Source organism: Hemiscyllium ocellatum, chromosome 49 (genome assembly GCF_020745735.1).
Source record: "Hemiscyllium ocellatum isolate sHemOce1 chromosome 49, sHemOce1.pat.X.cur, whole genome shotgun sequence".
Lineage (NCBI taxonomy): Eukaryota > Metazoa > Chordata > Chondrichthyes > Orectolobiformes > Hemiscylliidae > Hemiscyllium > Hemiscyllium ocellatum.
Window position 1 is genome coordinate 5,681,701 of NC_083449.1, and position 16,673 is coordinate 5,698,373.

A 16,673-nucleotide genomic window follows, 5' to 3' on the forward strand; every position below is an offset into this window, starting at 1 on the left:
GGGCGGGGCCTGAAGCTCAAATGGCGCCGGGGCCACGCGGGAAGGAAAAGCGCCGAGGGAGAGCGGACTGTGTCAACATGTCCCGTTCCCGAGGGTCAGGATTATTGGGGGGTGGAGGGGGAACAGGAGAGATTTCCCCTCCCAGTGAGGCATCTTGTACAAACCGTGAGGTCTCTCCCCGTGTCCTTGTCTCTATACATCTGTCTCTCTATCTGTAACTGTTTGACTGTCCATGACTTGCTTTAACTCTCTATATTGATTAATGTCGACGACTCTTGTGCTTCTCTCTGACTCTCTATCATTATGTTTCTTTGTAACTCTATGTCCCTCTGTATGTCCCTTTCTGACTCCAGTCGGAGTACTGTTTGTTGCTGAACACAAAAAACTCCTGCCTTAGAAAAGTGCCTAACAGTTTGCTTTAATCACAGGCATCCCTGTGTCAGTCCTACAGCTAAGTGCCCACCTGGGAATGAGGTAGTGGAGGGAGACAGCATCTCGTTAAACTGCTCAGTTTGACCCCAATTCAATACATTTTCTGTAAGGATGGTGAGGAGATTTACTGGGAACACTCCAACCACTGCAGAACCTTACACACAATCATCAACATCAGCAAATGTCAACAGGGCAATTAGCACTGTGCTGTTTCTAACCAACAGGCAGGGTCTCTCCTGAACAGCAAATGTATCGCCGTTTCAGTGAGTGTTTAAGCAACTCTATACAAATCGACATTATCACAGTATGAGAGACAAAGCTCACTCACTTCAATAATTTCAGTCCGAGACAAGATCTGAATCAGTAGTGTCATTTATTTCACACTTGCAAGTGGGTGTGTTGTCCACAAGGCAGGGACAAAACACACTGAATTCAACAAATACTCTATTTATATAATTTGGTTCCTACATTTTTAAAAAAATTTCATTGTTCCCCCAGCTGTTTACATCCTCCACTTCCTCAAGACCGGTACCCATTACTCCTGTTTATCTCTTGTCTTATCCTGGCCTCACAAGGTCGTTTGACCTCATGCTGCTGTAGGTCATTGTTAGGCACATCCTTTGCTTACCATTATCTACTCCCTCCATCTGTGCTGCCCCTCAAAGCATCGTATCTCGTCGCCTGTAATATCTACCATTGTTTTGCAATCCCGTTTCTTTCTTGCATACATTTTTAGCTAATACAAAAAAAAATCACGCATTTCCTCCATACAGCTCCCACTCCCGCCGACTCAGCCCCCGGCCTAACAACTACACACCAGTGTGAGTTCATTCACCTCGCACCAGCAATTATAATTGCAGAAGTAACAATAATTTACCTATATCCCATAAGAGCAAAGTTTACCAGGATATTTCCTTGGGGACTGGAGAGTTTCAGTGATGGAGAGAGAGATTGGACAGACTATAGTTGTTTTTCTGAGAGCAGAGGAGATTGAGAGTAGTGACATGATTGAGATGTATAAAATGAAGAGGGGTGTAGATAGGGTAGAGAGGAAGAAACTTTTCCCCCTTTGATGGAGAGATCAATGACTGGGGGAGGGGCATACATTGAAAGTAAGGGGCAGGAGGTTTAGAAAGGGATGTGGGGGCAAACATTTTCACCCAGAGGGTGGTGGGGAGTCTGGAACTCACTGCCTGGAAAGGTGAGAGAGGCAGAAATCCTCATCATGCTGAAGAAGGATTTAGATGTACACTTGCGATGCCAAGGCTTGAGTCAGATTAAGTGGTCCTTGAAGTTTCACTTGTATTTTCCTGCAGAAATAGGGGCTTGGATAAGGTGAATAGCCAAGGTATTTTCTGCAGGGCCGGGGAGTGCAAAACTAGAGGGCATCGATTTAAGGTGAGAGAGGAAAGATTGAAAAGTGACCAGAGAGGGTACTTCTTCACACAGATGGTGGTGCATATTTGGAATGAGCTGCCAGAGGAAGTGGTAGAAGTGAGTACAATAACAACCTCTAAAAGAGATTTGGAAAGATACGTGGATAGGAAAAGTTTTGACGGATATGGACCAAAGGCAAACAAATAGGACTAGTTTTGTGAGTGAGGCCTGGTCAGCATGGACGTGTTGGGCCGACGCGTCTATTTCCATGCTGTATGACCCAATGACTGGGAAAATTGTATGAGAGAATAGTGAGTTGGTTGCTTTTGACTAGTATGGATTCAGTCAGCCGAAGATCTGTGCTGTAGACCACTGACTCTGCAATTACTTCTTAAGCAATCCATCAGAGAAAGGTAGAAGCTTAGACATTATGAGCTGGGGGAGGCTGATGGTAACACCAAAGATGTTCATAGTAGTGTAGGGTTGGGGACAGTGATGGTAACTCTCAGGATGTTGATAGTGAGGTGGGGGTGGGGACAGTGATAGTATCCTTCAGGATGTTGATAGTGGGGTTGGGGACTGTGATGGTAACCTGTAGGATGTTGATAGTGGGGATGAGGACAGTGATGGTAACCCTCAGGGTGTTGTTAGTGCAGCAGGGTGGGGACAGTGACGGTAACCTTCAGGATGTTGATAGTGGGAAGAGGGTTGGGACAATGACAGGAACCCCCAAGGATGTTGATAGTGCAGTGGGGTGGGGACGGTGATGGTAACACCATTGAACATCGAGAGGCAATGGTTGGATGATCTGGCCATCCATACTAACACAAATCTTTCGAAGTATAGATTTTACAACATCGGAAGACTTTGCAATGATGTGAAATCTTGCTTGTTTTATTTCTCCTTTCCATCAATTATTATCCTGTCATCGCAGATAACATCTGTGAAAAAAGAGACAATTTCAGCATCCGATCTTTTCTTTCCTCTTTGTCTTGTTTTGTTCCAGTTCCTGTTGCTGGGGTTTTCCTCATGCCCAGAGCCAAGAAAATGGAGGTTCTGATTGGGAGTCATCTCGTTTCAGAGTGTGTACTGAGCCGAGGTACTGGACCGTACTTTCAATGGTACTTTCAACAGAAAGCCTTAAACAATGCCAGTGGGAATTACAACTCGAGCTCAGGCAGAACAGAGCTGGCCATTGAATCCTCCCAGTCCCAGCACCAACGCCGATAACAGTGTCTCTTGATCAACAGGGGTCCCATTGGAATGATATTTAATGTTACCAGTAATTCCATCGACCTCACGGTGCCAGGTAATCCATTTTTCATCCATGATCTGTGCTCATTTTTCACTGGGGTGCAGCTGAAGACTTGACATGAACACTTAAAAAAAAATTGCCTCAGACACTCAGGAGGTCTGGCAGCATCTGTGGAGGGAGACAGACAGACAGAGTGAATGTTGCAGGTTTTAAACACAAAGTGCTGGAAAAGCTCAGCAGGTCTGGCAGTAGCTGTGTGTGTGTGTGGGGGGGGGGGGGGGGGGGGGGGGGAAAGAGTGTGTGTAACATCCTTGCACAGATAAGGGAGACCTTCACAGTGAGACAATTCCAGTCCGGGAGCAGGGATGGCTTGCGACAATTGGACAGGGTGCGACCACACTCTGGAGAACTGTGTGTGCAGTTTGGAGTCTCCTTATCTGAGCTTAAAAATGCGTTGCTGGAAAAGCGCAGCAGGTCAGGCAGCATCAAAGGAACAGGAGAATCGACGTTTCAGGCCAACCTGCTGCGCTTTTCCAGCAACACATAAGCTCTGATCTCCAGTATCTGCCGTCCTCACTTTCTCCTAGTCTCCTTATCTGAGGAAGGACATTGTGCCTGTGGAGCGAGTGCAGCAAAGGTTTCCCAGAGTGATTCCTGGAATAGCAGGACTGACGGGTGGAGACAGACTGGATTGGTTAGGACGATATTCACTGGAGTTGAGAAAAATTAAGGTGGAATCTCTTAGAAATCTATTAACTTTGAACAAGGACGAGACAGAGTAAACACAGGGAGGGTGTTCCCGGTGACCACGCGGAGAATCCAGAACCAGGGTGCCATTGTCTAAAGGAAACACCGAATGTTGTTCAGGAAGGAGTTGGATTGAGTTCTTTGGGGCTAAAGGGAGAGCGCAGGGAGGCACAGGATGAAGTTGGATCATCAGCTATGATCCCATTGAATGGGTGGAGCAGGCTGGAGGGGCCGAATGGCAGCCTCCCAATGGTATTTTCGATGTTTGTCTGTGAATGGCCCAGTTGCCACTGACAGGTGGATGACACAGGGAAGTTTTGCCTAGATATATGTAGGCAATGAAAATGAGGGACAATAATTTCTAGTGTGGATGCAGAATGCTCTTTTGAGTTCAGCATCAAATATTCTGGGTTGGATTGGTGGGATATTGTTAATGAGAGGCTGCACAGAAACAATGATGTCACTGCGATGGTGAGGGTTTGGAGCGAATTTTACAGACACAAAGGTTTTCCTTCAAATGGACGGGTGTTGGCAGGGGGTCAGGGCAACAGGGAACAGGAAACAGACCTTCACTCCATATGATGTTCAAAAGTGGCTGGGTTTTTGAGGGTTAATATGAACGAGAGAAAATCTCAATGAACTAGAAATGTTATAGAAGTATATCCTGTACCAGCGTTTCTTAGTTTGAGATGGTGAAAACTGTTATGGATCTGTTCGCCGAGCTGGGAGTTTTTCTTGCAAACGTTTTGTCCCCTTCCTAGATGACACCTTCAGTGCTTGGGAGCCTTCTGTGAGGCGCTTCTGTGCTGATTCCTCCGGCATTTATACTGGTTTGAATTTGCCGCTTCCGGTTGTCAGTTGCTGTCCGTTGCAGTGGTCGGTATATAGGGTCTGGGTCGATGTGTCTGTTGATAGAATTTGTGGATGAGTGCCATGCTTCTAGGAATTCCCTGGCTGTTCTCTGTTTGGCCTGCCCTATAATAGTGGTGTTGTCCCAATCGATTCCCAAACAGAGAACAGCCAGGGAATTCCTAGAAGCATGGCACTCATCCACGAATTCTATCAACAGACACATCGACCTAGACCCTATATACCGGCCACTGTAACGGACAGCAACTGACAACCGGAAGCGGCAAATTCAAACCAGTATAAATGCCGGAGGAATCAGCACAGAAGCGCTTCACAGGAGGCTCCCAAGCACTGAAGATGTCACCTAGAAAGGGGACGAAACGTTTGCAAGAAAAACTCCCAGCTCGGCGAACAGAACCACAGCAACGAGCACCCGAGCTACAAATCTACTCACAGATGGTGAAAACTAAGTACACCAAACTGCTGTCTGTTTTGGAGTCATCTATAATCAAAAATCAATAAGTGACACAGTGGCTCAGTGGTTAGCACTGCTGCCTCACAGTACCAGGGTCCCAGATTCGATTCAAGCCTTGGGTGACTGTCAGTGTGGAGTTTGGACATGCTCCCTGTGTCTGTGTGGGTTTCCTCCAGGTGCTCCGGTTTCCTCCCACATTCCAAAGATGTGCAGGTCAGGTGAATTGCCCGTAGTGTTAGGTGCATTAGCCAGAGGGAAATGGGTCTGGGTGGGTTACTCTTTGGAGGGTGGGTGTGGTCTTGTTGGGCTGAAGGGCCTATTTCCACACTGTAGGAAATCTAATCCAACCTACTCTGCTGTAAGGACAACAAGCCCAGTCTATCCAATCTCTCAATCACTGAAACTCTCCATCCCCCAAGACAATATGTGGTAAATGTCACTATGCTTCCTCTCCCAGTTCATTTAGGTATGTAACCATTGGTAAAATGTCTTTTATTTTATTTACTGCTTACTCAAATTGTACATCAGGAAGGAAACACACAAGTTATTTTTGCAGTAAAAAAGATGGTAGTTAATTTTTAATATGTTCAAAATTAAAAACTGAGGTGAGGAGGAATTTCTTCTCGGACTGTTGAGTGTTTTTAGAACTCCTTGCCACAGAGAGCTGTGTGTGGGGACAGGGAGCAGGTTTGAGACAAGGACAGATAGGTTCTTGATCAGTCGGGGAATTGAGGATGACATGTTAAGTGCAGGAAGGTGGCCGTGAGGAATGGTGCATCAGCCACAATGCTATTGAATGGCTGAGCAGGCCCAAGGGGCCAAATGGCCTTCTCCTGTTCCTGTCTGTCATGGTCCTTCAGGGAATGAAATCTGCCCTTCTTTGTCTGCTCTGCACTTGACTCCTACCCCTGTGCAAACTCTTCACTGCTTTCTATCTGAGCAAGTCGATTGAGTCATAGAGATGTACAGCATGGAAACAGACACTTTGGTCCAATCCATCCATGCTGACCCGATATCCCAACCCAATCTAGTCCTACTGCGAGCCCATATACCTCCAAACCCTTCCTATTCATATACCCATCCAAATGTGTGTGTGTGTGTTGGGGAAGGGGATGAGGGGAAATGTTTGGTTATGTACCTACACATTAATCATTCTATGTCAGATTTCGACATAGAATGTGCACTTGGAATTCATATTATTTGCTGTGTCTATATACGTGACAAAAGATTACTTGTCGTTCTCACTTACTAACAGCTGAAATGTTTCTTTCAATAACAATTTGTACTCAATATCTACTTTACACATGGTTGCTCAAAGCAATCGCATCAGCTATTTGTTCCTCTTCATTGTAACATTAAAACTACCGTTAATAAATGCAGACAGTATAAACATTGGTGGATTTGTGGGTAGTGGAGAAGCTTGTCAAAGAATACAGCGAGATATATATATCACTTGCAGATATGGGCGGAGAAATGAAACATGGAGTTTAATTCAGCAAAGTGTAACAGGCTGGACTTTGGGAGATCAAATGTTGAGGAAAGGTATACAGTAAATGGCTGGACACTGAACACCATTGACGTACAAAAGGATCTTGGGGTTCAAGTCTATTGCTCCCTGAAAGTGGCCATGCAAGTATTCAGGGTGGTATCTATAAGGTGGCATGCTTGCCTTATTGGTCAGGGAATTGAGTACAAGAGTCAGGATGTCATATTGCAGCTTTATAAGACTTTGGTTAGGTCATGCTTAGTTTTGTGAAAAAAGATTAATTCTGTCCTTCTCAGTTACTGATAGCGGAAATGTTTCCTTGAATATCTGTCATCACGATCTACTTCATAGATGGTTGTTCAAACTAACAGCATCATCTATTTGTAACGTGAAAAGTATCCTTACTAAAGTTCTGAACACATGAGGACATCCTCAGTCGGGACCTTGGGTTCCTGTCACACTACACACATGCACACACACACTTGAGCAGACCCTCTGTCATCCACATGCTCATACATATACACACACAGGCTTATACTCGATCACACTCATACACACACAAACGCACACATTCACATATGTACTCACACTCACATGCTCTCTCTCTCTTTCTCTCTCTCGCACACAAGTCTATGGGTTGAATTTGCATTTGCACAATCATATTTGCAGATACATTCTATTTTGCTCAAAAAGAGCACAATCTACAGGCAGTCAATCCATGCCATATTTTATATATTCCTACTTTGGCAATAAAACCAGTCTGACTCAAGATTGGGATACAGACAGACTCTAATTCTCATCTTTAATACACTGTCTGAGCTGAGATGTCACCCTTTTTAAAATAAAACCTGAAGTCATCTTGAGAACATGACTTAGAAGTAGTTCTGGGATGTATACATTAATGAACTAAAACCTGCAACCCATTCTAAAAGATGAAACACTGAACAGCAACCTAGATTTGTTCAATATATCCTTTCAATTGCATGACACTGTAATCTTTTGCTATAAAGTCTGTGTCTCATGATCATGTTTCACAGCTACCTGATGAAGGAACAGTGCTCTGAAAGCTGGTACTTCCAAATGAACCTGCTGGACTATAATTTGGTGTTGCGTGATTTTTCAGTTGTGGTCAGCACATTACAGGAAGGAAGGGGAGGATTTAGAGAGGGTGCAGAAGAGGTTTGCCAGAATGTTGTCTAGATTAGAGGGTGTGAGCTATAAAAAGAAGCTTGAAAAACCCGGGTAGTTTTCTTCTGGACAGCAGAGGCCGAGGAAGGACACCACTTCGACTGGGATAACACATCCATCCTTGGGAAAGCCAAACATAGAGATGCATGAGAATTCCTAGAAGCATGGTATTCCAACCAGAACTCCATCAACAAACACATTGACTTGGATCCTATTTACCACGTCGGGAGAAAATGAACAGGAAATGACATCACCAACCCAAGGAAACCTAAACACATAAATAGAAAGCCGGCCTTACCACCAGTGCTTCATCTGGAGGCTCACTGATCGTGATACCTATTATGGTGACAAGACTTCTAAAAACAAACCTTCCAGTTCAGCAAACAAATCTATATCCAGAAGTGTCTAAACGTATGAGATGCATGGTTAAGGTTGATTGTCAGAATCTTTTTCCAAGAGTTGAAACGTCTAAAACTAAGAGGCATGCAAATAAGGTGGGGGGGGGGGGGGGGTTGTGGGGGGGGGGGGTGGGGGGGGGGGGGGGGGTGGGGGTGGGGGGGTGGGGGGGGGGGGGGAGGGGGGGGTGTGGAGTTCAAAGGAGACCTAAGGTGCAGTTTTTATTTAAAAGTAGAGTGTGGTGGGAGTGGAATGCATTGCTGGGGTGGTGATGGAGATAGATACGATACAGATATTGAAGGGGCTTTAAAATATGCAAATTATTATGCAAGAAATAGAGGGATATGGACCAAGGGCAGGCAGAAGGGATTAATTTCATTTGGCATCATGTTCGGCACACCTTCGTGGGCTGAAGGACCCTTTCCTGTGCTGCACCATTCGATGTTCAGACTTAATGCAGTGTATATTTCGGATGAGAATTCATTCAAGTTGATTGGAACTGATTGCATGCATTGAGAATATAGATAAAAAATATAAACTTCTATTTCCTTGGTGCTGTTTAACTCTTGGTTTGAACATCTCTCTGGAAATGGATCTCCAATGTGAACCTGACTCAATCCACTTTGTGAATGAGGAAAGGATGTACTTCACTGTGACAGTGGTAACATACCTGCTGTTTGTTCAAAGCAGCTGGTCACACTTGGCTCTGTACCGAGGGAATATTACATTGCCTTGGTCCTTTGAGTACTTGCCTGGAGGAAGATAGAAGAGATGCCTCCTGTAAATCAACATCAGCTGTGATTGGCAACATCATTATAATATTCAGTTAATCATTAGGATTTTTTGTTCAACACCACTAATTTAAACAGAACCACAGGTCTGATTCCACTCCTGCTCTGAGCTGCTGCTTGTCCATTTTTTTCTTAAAATTCTAATACCAATTGAACGAGATTCAGAAACTAAACAATATCCATACAGTTCCATGAATGAGGCCACCTGATGTAGTGGGTATGTGGATATGTGAGTTTATACCTGTCAGGCCCTGCTTGGTGAATGTGTGGGTGTAGTTATCAAACTGTAAATTTCAGTATATGGTAAATATATTTCCATATTCACACAGCAGAGACTGGCAGAATCTGATTGATAACTAGAGAATCATAAACAGAAGATAGCATGAGGGGCATTCAGCCCATCTTGTCCATGCCAATGTAAACACACACAGGTGCCCTTTCTCATCCCACCTTCCTGCCACAGCCTGCAACCTTGCAGTTTAGAACACTTGATGTGCAATTCCAGGGAATTTTTGTTTTTTTTTAAAAATAGGGTCTCTGCCTCCACCACCAAATTAGGCAACGAATTCCAGATACCCACCACTCTCTGCATAACAAACAATTTTCCTCATATATCATCCAATCCTACAGCCACTTAGCTTGAATCTGTGAACCCTGGTTTTTGAACTCTCTGCCAAAGGAAATAGATTCCTCCTGTCTATTCTAATGTCTCCCTCTCACTAGTTTGTTAATAATCACTCAACACCAGGTTATAGTTCAACAGGTTTATTTGGAAGTGCACGTTTTCGGAGTGCTGCTTCTTCATCAGGTAGCTCACTATTTACTTTTGGAATTTACAGCAATCCTCTACACTATCCACTCTATGGCCAATTTTTGTGTCGTCTGCAAATTTCACAAATTTGCCCACCATATTCAACTCCAAATCATTAATGTATGAAACAAACAGCAGAGATCCGAACACTGAGCAATGCAGAGCACCACTTAAAACAGCTTTCCATTCACAAGGGCAGCCATTGCCCATTACTGTTTCTTTTCTGTGACTGAGCCAACTTTGGATCCAATTAAACACATTAACCTGTTTCCCATGGGATTTTACTTAAAGTCATAGAGATGTACAGCATGGAAACAGACTCTTCTATCCAAGCCGTCCATGCCCACCAGATATCCCAACCCAATCTAGTCCCACCTATCAGCGCCCGGCCCATCTGTCTCCAAACCCTTCCTATTCATATACCCATCCAAATGCCTCTTAGATGTTGCAATTATACCAGCCTCCACCACATCCTCTGGCAGCTCATTCCATACACATACCACCCTCTGTGTGAAAAGGTTGCCCCTTAGGTCTCTTTTATATCTTTCCCCTCTCACCCTAAACCTATGCCCTCTAGTTCTGGACTCCCCGACCCCAGGGAAAAGACTTGGTCTATTTATCCCATCCATGCCCCTCATAATTTTATAAGCCACTATAAGATCACCCCTGTAGCTCAGATCCTCCAACCCTGGCAACATCCTTGTAAATCTTTTCTGAACCCCTTCAAGTTTCACATCTTTCTGATAGGAAGGAGACCAGAATTCCACACAATATTCCAATAGTGGCCTAACCAATGTCCTGTACAGCTGCAACTTGACCTCCCAACTCCTGTACTCAGTACTCTGACCAATAAAGGAAAGCATACCAAATGCCTTCTTCACTATCCTATCTACCTGCAACTCCACTTTCAAGGAGCTATGAACTTGCACTCCAAGGTCTCTTTTATTCAGCAACACTCCCTAGGACCTTACCATTAAATGTATAAGTCCTGATAAAGTTTACTTTCCCAAAATGCAGCACCTCGCATTTATCTGAATTAAACTCCACCTGTCACTTCTCAGCCCATTGGCCCATCTGGTCCAGATCCTGTTGTAATCTGAGGTAACCCTCTTCGCTGTCCACTACACCTCCAATTTTGGTGTCACCTGCAAATTTACTAACTGTCCCTCTATGCTCACATCCAAATCATTTATGTAAATGACAAAAAGCAGAGGGCCCAGCACCGATCCTTGTGGCACTCCATTGGTCACAGGCTTCCAGTCTGAAAAACAACCCTCCATCACCACCCTCTGTCTTCTACCTTTCAGCCAGTTCTGTATTGAAATGGCTAGTTCTCCCTGTATTCTGTGAGATCTAACCTTGCTAATCAGTCTTCCATAGGGAACTTTGTTGAACGCCTTACTGAAGTCCATATAGATCACATCTACTGGTCTGCCCTCAATCTTCTTTGTTACTTCTTTAAAACACTCAATCAAGTTTGTGAGACGTGATTTCCCATGCACAAAGCCATGTTGACTATCCTGAATCAGTCCTTGCCTTTCCAAATACATGTACCTCCTGTCTCTCAGGATTCCCTCCAACAACTTGCCCATCACCGAGGTCAGGCTCACCGGTCTATAGTTCCCTGGCTTGTCTTTACCACTCTTCTTAAACAGTGGCACTATGTTTGCCAACCTCCAGTCTTCCGGCACCTCACCTGTAACTATCGATGATACAAATATCTCAGCAAGAGGCCAGACAATCACTTCTCTAGCTTTCCACAGAGTAAGAACTTGGGTACACCTGATCAGGTCCTAGGGATTTATCCACCATTAACCGTTTCAAGATATCCAGCACTTCCTCCTCTGTAATCTGGACATTTTGCAAGATGTCACCATCTATTTCCCTACAGTCTATATCTTCCATATCCTTTTCCACAGTAAATATTCCACAACAAGATATTCATTTAGTATCTCCCCCATTTTCTGTGGCTCCACACTTCTTGGGCCAGTCTGTTGTGATGCTGCTGCTCCTTTAACAAGCTTGTAAAAGACACAGGCTCGAAAAAGTCTGCGTTGATGAGTTTTAGGGCCATATTGATTATAGCTAACAGATAATGCCTTAGGCAAAAGGCTTCCACATTTTTAAAAAGAACACTTGTACAATGAAAGGGGAGTGGCCCAGTTTTCCCAGCTCAGCTTTTCTCTGGTTTGATTTGGTTTTTGGCTGAAAGCAGTCAGGCAGTTGAAAAAGCTGCTGAACCCAAAGAAGCAAGTCCATGATGGTACCATTTTTCTGACATCTCTCCTGTAAGACACTGTGTTTGATTTTAGTTTTTGTGGCAAGGGGTGTTTATGGGGACTGTTGTAAATGTTGGGATCATCATCATTAAGTTGGTATAATCCGTTGAGTTTTCAGGTTTGTTGTTATTCAGTCTTCTGTTCTCTTTTGCAAATAGCTCAACATTTAAATTTGCTGCAAACACCATCACACTCTTTAGAGGTGGCTAACATTCAATTGAAAATTAAACAATTCGAGTTAGAGGCAAAAGTTAAGGAAAGGGCAATAGAAACAAAACAGTTTGAATTACTAGTAAAAGCAGAAGAGAGGGAGAAGAGAGAAAAACTGAGAGCGAGGAAAGGAAGAAAGAGGGAGTTTGAACTTTAGTAACTGGCACTTAGACAGGAGTTCAAAACTTCATTTCCTGATGTAATGAGAACTATGTGGAAGAGCAGAGAGCTAAAACAGCAAGACTGGCATCAGAAATAGCTGATGATTGAGTTGATCAATAAATCAAATTTGGGCTGCCAAAATCAGTTTCAATCCATGAGGAATAATAATTGTGGATTATAGAAATTCTCACGCGGAAAGGGAAAAGTATATCTCGGTGAAGATCATATGGATGATTTACCACGGTAAAAAGGAAACCCTTGAAAGAGAAGTGAAAAAGCTCTGGTGTTCTCACTGCAATAAAGTAGGCCACATGAAATCGGTGTTGGTGGGTTAGGAAAAGCACTGAGAAGCCAAAATGTAGGAAAACAGGATAAGCCAGTGAATTTTGTTGGAGTGGTAACCGAGAGTACTGTGGAGACTAGAAAGCTACACCAGAATGTACAAGCTGGTTGGAGGTTGTTTATGGAGGAAGTGCCAGATCTTCTTAAACCATACACCGTGAAGGTAAAGTTTACTCACATAAGTCAGGAACAGCAGGTAAAGAGGTAACAATATTAGCAAACACAAGGATCCTCTCAATCTGTGATGCCATAAAATGAGGATATATGTACCTCTGAAGGACTATTGCCAAAAAAAGTACGAGTAGCGGGAATTCACATTGAAATAAGAAATGCTCAATTGTAAGAAGTGAGGTTAGAGTGTCGAGTGAAGAGGGGAGAAGTCATAGTAGGAGTAGTGGCTAAACTTTCAGCTCCAGGAATACAATTTATCCTTGCTAATGATGTTGCTGATTCACTGGTAGGAGTGTTGCCTACTGTGGTTGAAAAATCAATGGAAATTGCCCATAGTGTTTGGTGCATTAGTCAGAGAGAGATGGGTCTTCGGAGGGTTGGTGTGGACTTGTTGGGCTGAAGGGTATGTTTCCACACTGTAGGGAATCTAATCTAAAAAAATCTAATCTAATCTATAACCTGGTGTTGTGTGATTTTTAACTTCATACCAATTGAGTGAGATCCAGAAACTGAGCAACAACTGCCCAGCACCATGAATGGGAGTACTCAACCAACAGGATGCTTATACAGTTCAATATCCAACTCCCCAACCGCCTGTTCGAAAGTGGGAAAACGGCGCTATTTCTAATGTTTTTACTAAGGCCCCAGTGTATGTCCTTTTACAAGAGTATCACACTCCTACAGTTGGTCCACACAACCTCAAGAAACAGCGGGAAACACAATGAAACAGGGCCCACAGCATCTTCCTCCCGCTCTGTCTCCCACAGCAGGCCCACACACAGCCCGAGAAAGGCCTCTCTCTTCCCCCCAGCCCGCTCACTCCAAGTTCCGGGACCAGTTCCTGCTCCGCTCGGCCCCTTACAAACAGCCCCCGGTTCTCCCTGAACTCACCCCGAATCAATCCCAGTGTCGGAGCCCCCTCTGTGTCCCAGGCTCCCATCCCGATGTGCTGCTGGAAGGAGCCTGCTGTTCCCTCCCTTCCCTGGGCGCTGATCTCTCCATTGCGGTCTGTTTCAAACAAACCTCTTGCACTCACTGAGTAAATGCTCCTCAATGGCAGCGCTGGGGGAGGGCTTCACGCATGCGCTCCTCTACTCAGGAACAGTCCCCTTTGGGGAGAAAAGTTTAAAATCACACAACAGGTTGAATTGGAAGCACAGTAGCTTTCGGAGCATCGCCCCTTCATCAGGTGGTAGTGGAGGGCTCAATCCTAACACGGAATTTATAGCAAAAATTTACAGTATGATGTAACTGAAATTATACATTGAAAAATTGATTGTCCGTTAAGCCTTTCATCTGTTAGAATATCATAATAGTTTCACTTCTTCCATGTATAAATCACAATACCTTTTTAAAAAAAAGTTGCATTCTCAGGTTAGCTGTTAAAAATTGTGATACCTAGTCAGACAATATGTTGAAGGTGTTAACCCCCTGTGTTTTCTGTCTATGCCAGATTGATTCTAATCTAAAAAGTGAGATCACAGAGTTTTACATGAATTCATGTAGTTTTTGAGCAAAGTGCAATGTAATCCTGCAAGTACATATTCAGCCCACAAAATATGTGTGCATGTGGGTCTTTCTGGGTTGGGAGTTGTGAGTGTGAGAAAGCATATGTGTGTGTGTGTGTGTGTGTGTGTGTATGTGTGTGTGTGGTGAGTGCAGTGTGTCTTAAGTCTGTGAGGGGGTGCATGTGTGAGTGTGGGAGTGTGTGTGTCTGTAAGGGTGTTGTGTGGGTGTCTGTGTGCGCATTTGTGTATATGTGTGTCTGTGTGTATAGGAGTGCCTGTGTGTGTGTGTGTGTGTGTATATAGTGCAATGTTGGTCACCTGTAATGTGACATGAACACAAGGTCCCTGTTGAGGCCCTCCCTCTGAGTACCAAACTTAGCTATCAGCCTCTGCTCGTCCACTTTTCACTGATGCCTGTCCCGAAGTCCGCCATGGAGGATGGTCACCCGATGGTCCGAGGTCGAATGTCCTGGGTCACTGAAGTGTTCTCCAACTGGAACATTCCTGTCTGTTGATTGTTGTGCGGTGCCCATTCATCCGTTGTCGTAGCCTTTGGTCGGTTTCCCCAATACATCATGCCTCCAGGCATCATTTTCTGCAACGTTGGCTGAGTCACCTGATAGACAAGATAGACAACTGGCTAAGTCACATGAGTACTTGCCATGTACAAGGTGGGAGATGTGCCCACGCGTAATGGTGGTATCTATGTCCAAAGTCTGACAAATCTTGCAGCCCCTACCCTGACAGGGTTGTATGGAGTTGTCCTGGGAGCCTGGCAGCTTGCTACGAACAACGATCTGTTTGAGGTTTGGTGGTTGTTTAAAAGCAAGTCGTGGAGGTGTGGAGAAGGCGTTGGGGAGAAAAGGTTCAGTACCGGATACAGTTGGGGCTGGAGTGAGCTGGAGGCGGAGCTGGATGATCAAAGCCATTTCCCTACTCTGTCCGTCACTCAATTTCCTCTCCGGACCCGCCTCTCACTCTCTGTCAGCTCGTTCTCAGTCAGGTCGGGCCGGGCTGTATAAAAAAGGAAGGGGAGGCAGCTCGTCTCTCATTCGGCAGCGATTTGAGTGAAGAAGCGTGATGTCTGGAAGAGGTAAAGGAGGCAAAGGCCTGGGGAAAGGCGGAGCGAAGCGGCACCGCAAAGTGCTCCGTGATAACATCCAGGGCATCACGAAGCCAGCCATCCGGCGCCTGGCTCGCCGTGGCGGGGTCAAGCGCATCTCGGGCTTGATCTACGAGGAGACCCGCGGGGTGTTGAAGGTTTTCCTGGAGAATGTGATCAGGGATGCGGTCACCTACACTGAGCACGCCAAGCGCAAGACGGTCACCGCCATGGATGTGGTGTACGCTCTGAAACGCCAGGGCCGCACTCTCTATGGTTTCGGCGGCTGAGGATAAAGCGACCCTTTTCCAGCGAACCCAAAAGCTCTTCTCAGAGCCACCCAAACCCTCCCGATAGAGAGCGGAGACCCGAGGATGGGGAGACCAGCACATACCGGTTCTCGGTATTGTTGCCGGTTATTTCACATATACCGTGACAATTTAGTAATGCCGTCTTCTGCGTTAGGCCAGGGAGCATTCAGAGTGGACGGTTCACTTTATTGCTGTTTACCGTGGCCAATGATTTTATAATTGTAAGCATTCCTACAGTGTAGGTAAGAGGCTATTCGGCCAATCGAGACTACCGTTCTGCAACCTGTAATTGTAAGATACAGTAGCAGTAGCCACTCTGCCCGTCCAGTTTGTTTTGCTAATTCGATCATGGCTGATATTTTTCAAACTTTATTTTTGTGCCTGCTCCCCGTAACCATTTGCCCGTTCACGCAGCGATTACAAATTGTCTTCGAGCAAGTAATAACCCCAGGTGAAATAAAAATGTATTGATAAAGCGTGGTTCTGTAATTCTATGGGTGTACACTGTATTACCTTTGAAGATGTTTCAATTGGCGGGCCTTCGATTGATTCACGGCGGATACAAGTTCGGTTGCTCATCCACAGAAAGCAGGAAGCGATAGGGGACATCAGTTAAAAACAAAAACCACATGCAGCGACAGTGAATTTGCAACTAATGTGATCTTCATTCAGGGATTGCGGAATCTATGAAAAAATATAGCAATAAGAAATGTGATTTAAACATCAGATTTTGGTATTGGTTAGATACTTCTGGAGAAACCCCATCTCCTCATTGACAGGA

General features: G+C 44.8%; 1 protein-coding gene and 1 long non-coding RNA gene across 2 annotated transcripts; one reads left to right on the forward strand and one right to left on the reverse strand.

Annotated features, from left to right (window-relative positions):
• Positions 1-862: 862 nt before the first annotated feature.
• Positions 863-14,015, reverse strand: LOC132837250 (uncharacterized). The gene is made up of 3 exons (XR_009647467.1): positions 13,863-14,015; positions 8,876-8,957; positions 863-3,232 (listed from the first exon to the last, which is right to left on the reverse strand). It is a non-coding gene; the product is annotated as an uncharacterized LOC132837250 (long non-coding RNA).
• LOC132837231 (histone H4) lies at positions 11,546-15,871 on the forward strand. Its single transcript, XM_060856951.1, has 2 exons — positions 11,546-11,571; positions 15,553-15,871. Exon 2 carries the CDS (start codon positions 15,560-15,562, stop codon positions 15,869-15,871), a length of 312 nt encoding a protein of 103 aa, XP_060712934.1. The 5' UTR covers positions 11,546-11,571; positions 15,553-15,559.
• The last annotated feature ends 802 nt before the right edge of the window (positions 15,872-16,673 follow it).